This window comes from Falco rusticolus, chromosome 4 (genome assembly GCF_015220075.1).
Source record: "Falco rusticolus isolate bFalRus1 chromosome 4, bFalRus1.pri, whole genome shotgun sequence".
In the NCBI taxonomy this organism is placed as follows: domain Eukaryota; kingdom Metazoa; phylum Chordata; class Aves; order Falconiformes; family Falconidae; genus Falco; species Falco rusticolus.
In genome coordinates, this window is record NC_051190.1 from 34513911 (window position 1) to 34527371 (window position 13461).

General features: G+C 44.0%; 1 protein-coding gene across 2 annotated transcripts in view; it reads right to left on the reverse strand.

The window, feature by feature from the left end:
- The window catches only part of XYLT1 (xylosyltransferase 1), a 202465-nt gene that overhangs the window by 20474 nt on the left and 168530 nt on the right, over positions 1–13461 (reverse strand). For both annotated transcript variants that reach the window (XM_037385493.1, XM_037385494.1), the window contains 4 exons: positions 10088–10304; positions 7890–8066; positions 5681–5943; positions 2139–2334 (listed from right to left, as the gene is read on the reverse strand). In XM_037385493.1, the coding sequence (XP_037241390.1) occupies positions 2139–2334; positions 5681–5943; positions 7890–8066; positions 10088–10304 (853 nt within the window). The remainder of the gene's footprint in view (positions 1–2138; positions 2335–5680; positions 5944–7889; positions 8067–10087; positions 10305–13461) is intronic.

Below are 13461 nucleotides of genomic sequence, written 5' to 3' on the forward strand. Positions count from 1 at the left end.
TCAGTTGTACCTCAGGGTCACAACTGCACCTGGGAGCGCATGCAGTGCAGCATGTTTGTGCTCTTCCTGCCGGGCCCCGTTGTGTGAGCTGGGAGAGGGAAGAAAGCTCCCAGCTATAAATACCCCATTCAGATTTAAATTTCTGCCAGACCATGGGGTGGAAGTCATTGAAGAACCAGCAGTTGTATGTCCCAGTAAGCACAAATCTTCATTTTCTTATCTGGTGCTGACCCTGTAAACACCGATACCCTCATCTTAGGTGAACTGCTAAATTTGTTTTACACTTGCTGGACTTTGACAAAGAAGTGGCATTTTAATAAGCAGTAGCAGATCAAAGGTTTTCCAGCCACACTGAAGCTGAAGAGGTTAATGCTGGATTTATACCAGGGTAGCTGAGAGAATAATTTGGCTCAGAGGCAGAGATGCCTGCAGGCTGGAGGAAGGCAGAAAGTAAAATAAACAATTAAGAAATGATTGAATTATTTACTTTGTACCTCCTGGTCTTTTAAAATACGAAGCATCTAAGAAAGGAGAGGACAATTAAAGAGTTTCGGTGAAAAAAAAAATAATGAAAACAAGTAAGTAGCCACCAAAACTCTTTTTCTGTGTTTCAAATAGAAGAAAATGCTTCCTTAGCCTGAACAAAGCTCGCCAGTGATGAAATCCTTCCCATGCTTGGCACTCGCGTGGCCTCACTGCAGCAGCAGTTCCAACAGGGCTGCTTACAGACCAGCTGTGGTCTGTGAGGCTGTGAGGAGCAGCTCATTAGTCCCACGGGATCCAGGGATCCTCCCTGTAGGGCGACACACTCCACAGAGCTGTGGGCACACGGCAGCGAAGAGGCCACCTACATGCTACCACCTCTCCCGTCGGGGGAGGCTGACCCGGGGCAATGCTGCTGCAGGACGGCCACCCGTCAGGCTCACGCCCGCCGCAGGGCCAGCATGGGAAAAATGGGGCACTGGGGCCGGGGGGACCTGGCAAATGGCTAGCGAGTAGATTCTGGTCCCAGGTTTGTTTCCTCCCTACAACCACAGTGAAGTCAGAGGTATCTTTTCTAAATAGTTTTATTCGAGTTCTAGAAGACTGAGATCAGTATGTTTCTTTTCATCATACACTCAGAAAAAACTGCTGCTGCCAGCTCAGTTGCTGAAAGATCCAGAGCAGGCATCGGGACCAAAGTGAGATTAAAAGTACCAAATAAACAGCAGAAAACCTCCTACAAATCACAAGAATTAAAGCTTGTATGACCATTTATCACTGCATGAAATGGCAAGCCTACCATCAGACACATTGATAAATGAAACACACTTTCCATCCATCTCTTTAATGGCGCATTAGTGTCATGGATTTGCCATGCACACCAAAACACTGAATCCTACCTAGGCATTTCTTAATTGCCCAAGAAGATGGTAATTTATGGACTTAGCCATAATGACTGGAACACATTTGTTCAATCAATTTTATACCTTAATTGAAATTTGTGGCTTAACAAGAAAAATCATGAAATTAACTGCTCAGACAGTTATATCTTTAAAACAGAACACAGATGTCTGATTCTATTAGTGGTCAACATAAATTTGAGGGTATATTTTTTACACTCTATGTCAGATCCTGAGACAAATTCCTAGAAGAAAAAACAGGATTTGTGGGAAATCGCAGCCACCAGTGCGATAATTTTCTCTTTTGTGTTATAACATCAATATTCCGCTCACATGTGGCATCGGTGCCTGACTATCACTAATTTTATGAGGGTTTTTTCAGCATACCCTTGAGAGGAATGCTTACCACATCCCTGTTCACATCTGGAGCTGCAGAAACACGGCATTTTTCCCAGGTATCTCTCACAGCACCCACAACAATCAGAGTCACAAAACTTTTAAGTTACTGAGCCCCTTTTACAACAGCAAATGCCTCCAGTTTGTGCTTCAGTCAAGAGGGAGTGAGGATACTCACAGGACCACAGATCTGAGCCGGCAACAGTATCTACTTCAGCAAAGAGGATGTGCATTAATTACACTAAAGAGCCACTGTCAACTAAAAGTTACATGGAAATACAGTTTCCAGAGGCTGCTGAATTAGTGTGCAATCTCTCCAAAGGCGCCTGATGTTGTGCATGGGTGGCTGCGAATACTTACCTCTGAAAACTGCAGCCTTCCAAAATCACTTGGTGGACTTGCGATCTTAAAGACTTTCTTGGGCATCACCCACGTTTCCAGAGTTTCTAGTTTACTGACAGCCAGATTCGTTGCGTGGTGTCTAATTAGGAAGCCTTGGAAACGGTCAGCAAGGAAGTAAAGGTGGACGGAAACTGGATGGCCCATGGGGTAGTATCTGTAAAACGGCACACGCTCATCAGTTACACGAGAGAGACATGAAATCACCATTTACTTGGAGCTAACGGCTTAAGAAGTATTCATTTCAACTAGAAAATTCACCACTGTACATTAAGAGATTTCAAATGTGTTCATGACTCATTATCAAATATTCTTAGGCTGTTCCGATTACCTTGAAACATAAAAATATGCTACTAAGAATATATGCTCATTTAGAACATATTCACGGCTCTAAGCTCTTTAGGAGATACCTCTGCGTGCCCGAAAACTCCTCTCCTTTAATCTCTCTTCTGGGTAAAAGGCATGTCACCGGAGATACATATTGCTAGGCTGCAGCACTGTTCGCCAGGGCAAAGGATGCTTAAGAAATGTGTCTCGTTCCCAAACAGGTGGTTGCCTTTCTCCAGGGTTAGAGCCCAAGATGCCTGGCGGTGGATCCTGGGGACAGCAGCCCACACCGTGTCCTTGCCCGCACATCTGTCCCCAACCCACGGCCCAAGGGCTCGGTCCCTGTCGGGTGGCACTGCATCAAGGACACCAGAACTGCCCCCCCTGGCAGGTCTCCTTTATTTTAGGAAATAAACTTCACATTCCTTAAAGACTTGAGGTTGCTTTTTGCTGTGGATTTTCTACTCCTAATTACAAATAAACTGAAAAAAGGTCAAACAAACAGGAAAAGCTTGTCTTCAGGAGATTTGGAAGCTTTCAGCTACAGTTCAGATTCAAAGACAGCGTAGTCCTGGTTTTAATAATTAAAATTAATGGTCAGTTGTCTGCTATAGTCTCAGAAACATCTGTAATTATGTTTGTGTACATATGGATGCATAAATAATCAAAAATACATTATTCATAGCTCTGCAATCAGATATTTTGCTACTTTACAGCACCGTCATTAATTGCAAAACAAGTGTTTGCAACACATTTAAAAACCATCCACTATCACACCTTCCCTGCCAAGTCAGCTAATTCTGACTCCTCATGCTAGTTATTACATCTCAAGACATAAACACCAAGAGAGGCTAACCAGGAAGGACCTTTCATTACATGAAACCAGCAACACCCAGAAGGAAGTCTCTAGAGCTTAAGGAATAAACATAACAAGAGGGGGTACAAACAGGGCCAGCACTGATGGACTAAGCAAAGACACAGCAAAGTTATGCAGCCAATACAAGCAACAATCTGACTTCTGTTCCAAGTACTGAGACCTCCTGTTCTATATGTGTGCGGCAGCAAATATTTACAATATCCTTGAAACAGTCTGAGTAAATTGTCTCTTGGCAGCAGTGAGTAAAAATGCCTGGAGATGGAGAGAAATAAATTAAATCTCAATCACACATTAATGTTGCTTCCACTGAAGATGCTGATATGCAATCTAATTTGGTACCAGAGCAGTCTGCAGGGGGCACGGCTTCCTGAGGCTGGGAGCTAGCCCTTGGTAGAGCAGTGCGCAGGGAACAGCCTCCTGGGCCACTGTGGGTGGCAGCATCTCCTGTGAAATGAGCTGGGGTGGCAACTGCAGGATCAGCCAACTTCGTGCTGCTGTTAGCCCCAACAGCAAAGGGAATGCTGCTGAGGTGCTCAGTCCAAATACATCCCTGCCCTTCCCGCGTTAGAGGCATGCAAAATCACGAGAGGGACAGAGGCAGTGTACACATACATGCACACGCTCCGAAAGACAACATAGTATCAAGAGAGGAGAGGTGCGAATCATAAACCTGAGGGTCATCCACCTTCCTGTGATTTAAATGGGACACTGGCGCACAGCGTTTTTGAGGGGGCTCCGGTAGGGATGAAAATGAAGCCTTCAGCCCCGTCCCTGTTTGCACTCCTCCCTGCACCGTTCCGAGGCTCCAGCCTCTGTGAAGGCGCCATGCTTTATCCCGGAGACAGCTGCAATCAGCGGTGGATGACACGGCTGCCCTATCTATAATCTGAGCAAGCTTGAAAAGCACCTTGAGCTCCTGTGCAACGAAAATCTCCCCAGAAATGAAATTGATTACTGATATAAATCATCATCAGAACACCGGCAAAAGGAATAAGCACAAAAGTAATTGTCAAATTATTTCAGTAGTGGTTATACATAGCTCCCATCCTCTCTGCTGGCTTCGCGCTCTGCAGGACAAATGACCCAGGACTTCTTTAGGTCTCCCTTTATGTCATGTAAGGAAGACATGCTACTAGTGATTATTTCTATCTAATTATTATTGATCTTTTATTGCTTTGCACCGGTAACCTTTACTGGCAAAGCTGTAATAGGAATCTGGATCACTTACTGCTACATCTTTCTAAATGGGACATTACTCAGCACTTTCATGACTAAGTAGGAAGGTCAAGGCACTTTGGTTCCCTCTCGAGAACACAAGAGGGGCAAAGTCCATCCGTCAAAGCACAAGGAGCGTCTTCAGTATTTGCTGACTTAGGCTGTATGTTTTCTATTAGGATAAAAAAGGGCAAGGTCCAAAAAATACATTCTGAAGAAGGAATTAAGAGACTGTAAAGTAAGACTTTAAAAGATGAACCCTCACTGCTTTGAACATAAAGAGCTTCAGATGTGTTTGCAGGCAGCAATTATCTACCATGAAGAAAGCCTTTTCTGTGCAAGTCTAACTCCAGGAATTCTTCCTTCAAATCCCTTTTAGACTGAATTCTTCTTTGCTAGGCTTATAGGTGAAAAAGGAATCCAGAATGTGGGGGGCTTTCCCTTTAAAGAAAAAGGACCTTTATTTGAGAGAGAGTGAGAGAGAGGGAGATCTATACATGCATTCATTTTATTTATTTGATGCTAATGGATCCCATCAGTTACAGCACTTTTGGCACAGACAGCTGTACCAAGCAGGCAAACTGAGCTCAAGCAAGTAGTTCTCTGTGTTCCATGTATGCACCCAGGGGAACAAACAAGCAAGGGCCATTAACCTGCCTGTGTTCAGATTAATTCTGAAATCCTGTCCTCTGCTTTTGGTAAGCATAATAGAGGTGAACACGACCTCTGCTGCAATCACACAGAGGGTTTGGAAGCTGCGGGTATAATACACTTGCTGAAATTAATCAAGAAAATGCAGCAGTAGGGGTAGCACTGCCCAACTGGATCCTGTCTGTCTTCATCAGGCTGGAGAGGAGCTCCTTCAAAGTGCAGCGAGCAGGTCACAATGTCAACCCTGAATAACCAGTGCTTTGTTGTTGGCACAAATACTCCCAGAAATAAGCACCGTACGCTTGCAGCTCCTGGCCCTGTTCGCGACGGTACGCTCCATCTGGCACAGCCAAGTAGCTGAACATCTGCCGGCACGTGGCAGCCCACCCCGTGTCCCTTGGAGCACCCAGGACAAAGACAGACCCGGACTGACCTGCAGCTGTTGTCTCCAGCAGCGTGGAACGAAGTCTCCGCTCTCCTCAGGCCCAGGCGGGAGAAGGCATGGTACATGGTGAGGGCGACGTCGCTGAGGGTGTGCACGCCGTCGGGCTCGTCGTACACGTTCTCCCAGTACGACCGGAGGCCGGGTGTGCCCGAGGGGTAGTTGCCATACAAGTAGTAGTCCAGCTGGCCGATTATCTCCTGATTCACTACAGCTTCAAATTTGCGGGCAAAGAAAGTTGGCCTGGCAGTCTGCTGTGGTGATACGAAAGGAGAAGACACTGGGGTGAGTTTCCCATCTTCAGCCATGACATTTTGTCTTAAGCGATGGCTTGGAGCTGAAGACATGAACTGGTTCTCCCCATGGGCAAAGCTGTCTTAAAAGAGTCACTTTTCTGACAATTTGTTGTTAAGATTCAGATTAAAAATACATAATTACTCCATGAAAATATAGGTGTGCCAATCCCTCCGTAACAACAGCCACCCACTGCTGCCTTGCCCTGGCCGGGTCTCCAGCAGTGCTGGAGGGGTGAGGATGCTCTAAGCGACGGCGTCACCCTGGAGGTGGGACAGCACTGGCACGTGTTACGGGCGGTCGGGCCGGGGGCGAAGGGTCCCGTGGCACAGGGTCTTGGAAGGGCCAGAGCAGTGTGTATGAATCTGCTGCTGTGAGGGGGCACGGGGACCCTGGGAGAGCTGCCATCGGTGGCTGAGGTTTCTCAGCTTCTGACCGGTCCTATAGAGATGTTTTGCTCTGCCCTTGACACAATCTTGGGTGTATTACTAGTTTAGATGCTACTCAACTACCACTGGCTTTTAAAAAGCTTTTATTCTGCCCTGCTTATATTTAAGCATGGGCATTGAGGTGCCGAGAAGTTCAGAAGTGCCCCAGGTGGTTAAAAAATTCTTTTGAGGATGTTCAGTTTTACTCTGAGATGTTGCATGCTGCGGGCTCTCCATCTCCTCAGCAGCTTGCTTTGTGCCTCCGTGGGAACCGCCAGCCAGCCTTCTGGTGCCACGTGTCGCTGAGAGGGGCTCTCTCATCAGCCAATATCAGAAGTTGCCCTTACACATATCCTAATTTTGAACTTCCCCTTGCAGCCCAGTTTACCTGATGGTTTTCTGAAATGTCATTGTGGGTTGTTTTCCCAGTCTGGAGCAGGTCAGCCTCTGCAGACCGGCAGGAGTTTTTTAAAACTTGCCATTTATTCTGTGCTGCAGACTTTCCTGGGACTGGCGTTCGGGGCAGCAGCACGCCTCTTAGATAATGTCTCATTTGCTCTTTTTGTGAGCGCCTGTGTCACTGCCTTCAGCCTCGCCTAGTAGGCAGCATATTACAATAAAGAAAAGATCTCTGTTTTGGAGCAGTCATCATTTTTGTGCTGTAGGGTAACACATTCCCCATCCCACACAAAGCCTGAACAAACATGCTTTATGCAGGGAACCCCAAGGAGCTGCAGGGATGGAATTGCAAATCTGGTGACCTTGAAACAAGCAGTTGTTCATTCTTAACAGAAAATACACAGACCAGATACAGACTTGAGACTGAGTGCACCCTCAAGCACAAGGATTTGCTCTCATGTCTGCCTCGAGGAAACTGTATCACAAAGGAACAGATTAAACTTTTTAAGCAGTTCTGTCAAGCCTGGGTGATTAAAACCTCATGACTCTGGCCCCCAAGTAAACTTAAGTATAATCACGTTGATGAATATAATCACAAAACCTGATTTGCTTTGTGCTATGTAAGCCCGTAGCAGACACTCTGGTCAACTTTCAAGTTTTTTTCAAAGATGAAAAACATTACTTAACAATGAAAGCCAGGGGTTTCATGAAATCATGACAACACCTGAGCTGGAACTTAGGAAAAAATCCTTTGCAATAAATTCACAAGAGTTGCCAAGTAATATTGGTACAGTGAGGAATGTTTCAAGCATCCCTCCTTTCTAGCACAGCAGACCTACCAACGCCGAGTAGTGCAAAGAGCTGCTCTGTGCCCTTACCATGCAGTATTAAGTCTCAAGGGCCAAAACAGAGAACCAATCTTTCATTCTCCTGAAATTAACAGCAGAGCTTCCTCACCTTTTCTCCACCTTGCTTGATAGGGTAAAAGCTTCCCTTCCCACTCCCCACTGCAGCCATGCAGCCCGAGGGCTCTCCACACCCCAGCAGAGGGGGAAGAGCGGAGAGACTGCTTCAGTTACCTGGAATCGGTGGAAGTCTGCTGGTTTGAAGTCGTTAGGTGAACAGCCACACCAGTCAACAATGTGCTTGTACTGACACTTGCAACCGAGTTTTCGGTTCCAGTTCGTGATGCGCAAGTTGTTGTCCACCATGGAGTCACAGTACGGGCTGTTCTCCAGAACAGTGTGAAAGAAGGACTGCAACGTTTGAAGACAGAGCAGATCAGTACATTCAGCTCCTCAGACTTCCATCTTCTCCTTCACTTCAGCCCACGGGCTGAACTGAATGCAGGTGACTTTCTTTTGAAATGACAGAATTAACAAGTGCTGCTGTTCTACCATATAGGAAAAGCACTCCACATGTACACATTCCATACAGTATGAAAAAAACCACAGCATGCTATAGACCCAGCCAAACTGGAAGAACATACAGTTGAAGCCTTGCTACAATAACCTCCAGGAAAGGCACCAGTGCCAGGAATTATTTTAATTTCATCTGTATGAGCAATTTTAAGAAATTCCCATTATTTCTCTTCTACAAGTTACTCTCTGGTCTAACTGATTTAGGACTATTATCCTGAGCAATGTGTTATATATCTCAGGCTGTTTCCTAAGACAATCCTCAAACCTTCACCACAACCCTGGTTACTATGAAAAAAATAGTCTCAGACAGTTCTTCTCTATCTCCAGCACTCCAAAATGCATTGCCAGTTGAACGGCCTTGTTCTGAAACACACAGCTCACCCAGGCACCAAAAGGACATTCTGCCTCCTGCAATTACGTCTGAAATCATAAGTCTTTATTTGCTGACTCAAGGCAGCAAGGAATTCCTATTGGGCTATCCTAATTGTACCATCATAATATCAGCTGTTACATAAATCATGTGTAATGGGGACTGATGTAGCAGGTTAACAGGTCAGTGAAGGCAGGGTGATTTTAAGAAACGAGCTATGTGACTTGCAAGGAAAACCTTGTAGAAAGAAGCTACAGAATATGATGAAATTTAGCCCTCTAAGAGATGCTTTTTGGAGCAGTGACTTCTCTTTAAAATCAGCAATAGCAAGACCTATAAATAACTAGCATAACATTAGCATGGCTGGCCCCCAAATAATCCCCCTACCCTTTTTAATGTTAAATGACAGCCCAGTGAATATGGATTTTATGCTTGAGCTGTTTGGTTAAACCCATAAAGGCTCATTCAAGCGAGAGGGGAAAAAAAAACAACCCTACCCAATTACCCATTGCCCTGTGTCCTTTTATAATGATACAGAAATTTCTCCTAGATAATGGATAAAAAGGTTATCAGAGTTGAAAGAAAAGGTGATTTTTAACAGAAATAGGATTAAAGCAAGATTATTCAATATGTGCACGGAATAATAAACCCCTATCAAAAGATGACAGTGGCTGTGCTCCACCGTAAGCTAATGAACCTGGCTTTGCACGATCGGTCTCATCAATCCCTCAAAATGTTCAGAGGCCATTAGCGAGGAATGAAGTTATCGTTTTAAAGACAGTCATCAGGCCCTTCCTTGGGATGGCTGCACGCTACGTACCCTGGGAGCAGAGCCTGACAAGCCAGGGGAGCAACGTACCTGCTGCAGCAGGGGTACCACGGCCTGACAACCCGCCAGGCTCTGTGCTCTATTTGCAGATAACGCACATCTCCCTGACACGCTGCCGCATGCTGGATGAAACCCATCCTGGTGTGCGCTCCCCTTCTGCACCACTTGTAGCCAGAGCGATTCCTGAGTGATCTAAATGATTTGTGACTATGCCTTGTAGCTGAGTTTTCAACTGAACAATAAACCTTTGTTTGTAGGATTTTTATTTTTAAAGAAAAGGGCTGGATAATAGTGAGGAAAGCTACTTATGAAGACAATTTGCCATTTCTAATAGCCTTCAAAGGCTTTGTGGAGGAACAATTTGCAAGCAAAGGGCAGTTGGATTTTGGTTGTTCAGTAATAGATTAATAGGCTTAATAGTATAAAACAAGGCCACTCCTTGCAAAAAAGTCCCACAAACAAAGCAACAAAACAACTGCAAAAGTTGTTCTAACACTGAAGGACTTACTCGTCATGGGAGTAAAATTATCATTACTCACTGTGGGATGGCCCAAAGCCCACCAAAATCAGGTGAAAGCCCTTCTGACTTCAGAGATCTTTGGGACAAGCACAAATATTGAGCTTTGAACAGAGAGGAGCTGGTTTGAGTTCACATACCTCAGCAGGAAGCAACGTGTAAGAGTAAAACCTCTTCATCTTTGTTACCAGATCATCATTAGAAAAAGTGACATACTCCACAAACTTCCTGTTCAGGAGAAACCAGTCCGACCCTCCATCGACTGTGATTCCTTCTGGGATCCTGCGGTCCCCCAGGCGCCACATGTGGGTATCGCATTCCAGGAACAGCCGATCCAGTCCTTGTTTTCTGATAAATCTGAGGGAATACAAAAGCAGTCATTAAAAGTTAATTTGTATTTTGTTATCATCACGAGCTCTACAAATAAAGAAGCTACTTTCTCAAGCAAAAAAAAGGATAAAAAGGTCACTTGTTTATATTTCTATTCTACTCATAAATAATGTAGAGAGGTTTAATAAATGATTAATCAGTTATACATTCACTTATAGAGACAAAGATCAACAGATTCCTTTTAAACACTGTTTACACCTTCTGCTGACCTAAGACAGAACTGTGCAAGTTACAGAGCTCTATGGCATGAAAATGCATAATCTTCATTAACTCTTAACAAACGACTGCAGAAGAACTGTAACATGAACATGAACTAAACACAATCTGTGTGATTGGCTTCTGCCTCTAAATAAATGCAGTTTTTGAAAAACAGCGAATTGCACATAAAGGTAAAATGACCAATTTTCTCCTATGTTATTATACCACAAATTTTTCTATTGGGGTATAGTTAATTAGGAAGAAATACAATTGCTTTGCTCTTTGCTGTAGAATGAGTATGTCTGCTCCATTTTCAAGTCTATTGGGAACAATGTTTTGTTATGGCTGAACCGTGAATAAGAGGAGCAACTGCAGAACTGTAAAGTTATGGAAATGAATTATTTGAGACCAATATAAGAAGAAAAAAAAAAACGACTTGGAAAATCAATCTGTGTCTGAAAACAGTATGAACTGGATGCCCGCACATGTTTTGAGACTGTCCGATCCAGGTTTCTATTTGTTATTCCATTTTCAGAATTATTTCCCAGAAACGGGAGCAGGGCAGCCACAAACCAGCACATACCTTCGCAAGGGGGGTGACTGCTGTTAATAAGGGTGAGCTGCTGCACTGACTACATCCCACGAGTTCTGAGCAATAACAAATGCTAGCTAACCAGACCGCCACAGTCACTGGCATCCACTAGACCACCGGTCTCACTGGGTGCAAGAACTGCAGCTAACAAGAGCCGTGGCACCTACAGTGCAGAGGACATCCTAAGACCTCTCCTTCCTTCCTGAACAACACACAGCTACACCAGGGCTCTTAGGAATTTTTTAGGATTAGGAAGTCAAGAAGACATTTTAGTGGTCCTCAAGTGCATGCAACTGAAGGAAAAAAAAAGCCAGGGAACACCATCAAAGCCTTCTGGACTCCTGCATCTGTAAACATGAGTGTTAACCCTGTAGGCTAACTCCCCGGTTTAAGTTTTGTTCTAAACCCATCAAAGAAGTGAGGCGCAATTATGAAATGGTGCATATTAATTTTCAAAAGGACCGTAAATTACTCCAGGGTCTATGTCCTACTGATAGCTATATCTCTTCTCACAGTATGAGAAGAGGAGCTCCTCTGTTAACACAACAGTGCAGAAAATGTGTAGATGAGAGTGGAGAAATTTTTCTTTCCATGAACAAGTTTCTAATTTCATGTTCCATTATGAAGGATAATAGAAAAGTCTTGCAATTTTAATGCAGCGCTCTGGAATGTAATCTTCAAATTCAATATTTATGCAGTTATCTCCAAATAAAATATTAATGTGCCTGAAAGTTTGGTCATTTATTTATTTTCCTCAAAACTAAATGCTCATTTGAGTTAATTATTTTAAGAAAATAATAGAATTTTATCGACCGTATTTCAATAGGAACATAAAGTTCTTTTCCATGAAATAAATTCTTTCAGCTGCTATGTCTACCAATTTATCATCCTTTATTCTTGTTTTCAAATACAAGTTTTCTTTGACTGCAATAGAAACCTTCAAACCAAAAACCCACCCGACCATTTCAACCCCCCCCTCTTATTTACAAACTCCCTCAGCCTACAGTTCTTACAGCTCTGTTATACAACTTCAGCCTCGTTGTCCGAAATTGGCAATAGAAGAGTATGTCCACACTCAAGATGAGAAGGTCTCAGCAAATCTAGCCTCACAGCTTCATGTTTTTCAAAATAGCTGACAGGCTCCTTTTATATATATGTACACAGTGTATGCAGTTCTATGACTTTTTTGAGCTAATAGCTTGGTCAAGCTGCATATGGAGTGAAATAAGACAATTCTTGGAAGCATGAGTGTTTTCACAACAAATCTCAGTCCTAAAATCCTACACAACAAGGTTACTAGAAGAAACCTCAATGGACTGTCCCCTCTTTCATCCTCCACCAAGGCAGTGTAGCCCAACTGAAGAGCAGCAACGACTTTGGAGACTGGCAAAACAATGACCCTTTCGCTAATGCTTCTTGAAACCTCCCTAGAAACATCCTATCGGGGTTTAAATGCCAGTAACAACCCAAAGAAAGCAGGCATTCCTCAGAAGGCTCACCCTTCCTGGGCCCACCTCACACCCTCATAACACCTGAACGCAATAACGTGTTGGCACAGCAAATAACTTCATTTTATCTATGAAGCAATGATTTATACAAGAGGCTTTCAAGATACAGCTCCCCATTGGGCAGCTGCTTGCTATCTATGTTCCTTGGGAGCCGAGGGGACCAAGGATATTTTAGATCTGGTAGATCTAACAGATCCTGCCTGAGGTGGCAGTCGGTCACCCTTGCAAGCCTTGCCTGTGCTGCTGGCACACAGAGCTGAACCGCAACCCAAGTGGAAAAGGTGGATAAGCCTTTATTTTCCCTTTCAGACTCTCTTCTAGGATAATGGATGCTCCTAGCTATTCCAGCAACAGCAATTCTGGCATCCAGGGAGGCAAGAACTTACCCTGAGCATATTGGATATTGCCTGAGGGAAGGGAAAGGTGCTATTTCTATGTCGCGTAGCCCTGTTAAAGAAATCAAAAACCTTCAGACACTACAAATTGTCCACAAAGATTCTTGACTAGCCAGCCAACAATGCTGGCAGCAGCCACCTCTGAAAAGAAAAATAAGAGGATGGAGGGCAAAAGTATGACCCTACTGATTTGTTTCTAGTCTATGCTGTATTAGTTTTGGTTATGGTTGATGTAATACCAAAACAGTGCATTTGATGAAGGCACATCAAGCTTCAGAGAGAAATGAAATGCAAAAAATGGTGGGGGTTTCCTCAAGTCTTTCTCTCTTGGGTTTTACATGACACCTAGCATATAACTCCCAAATTAAGTAGAAAAAATGGATTAGTAACAGCATGTCATTAATCTCAGTGAATGTGGAAAAATTCAGGTG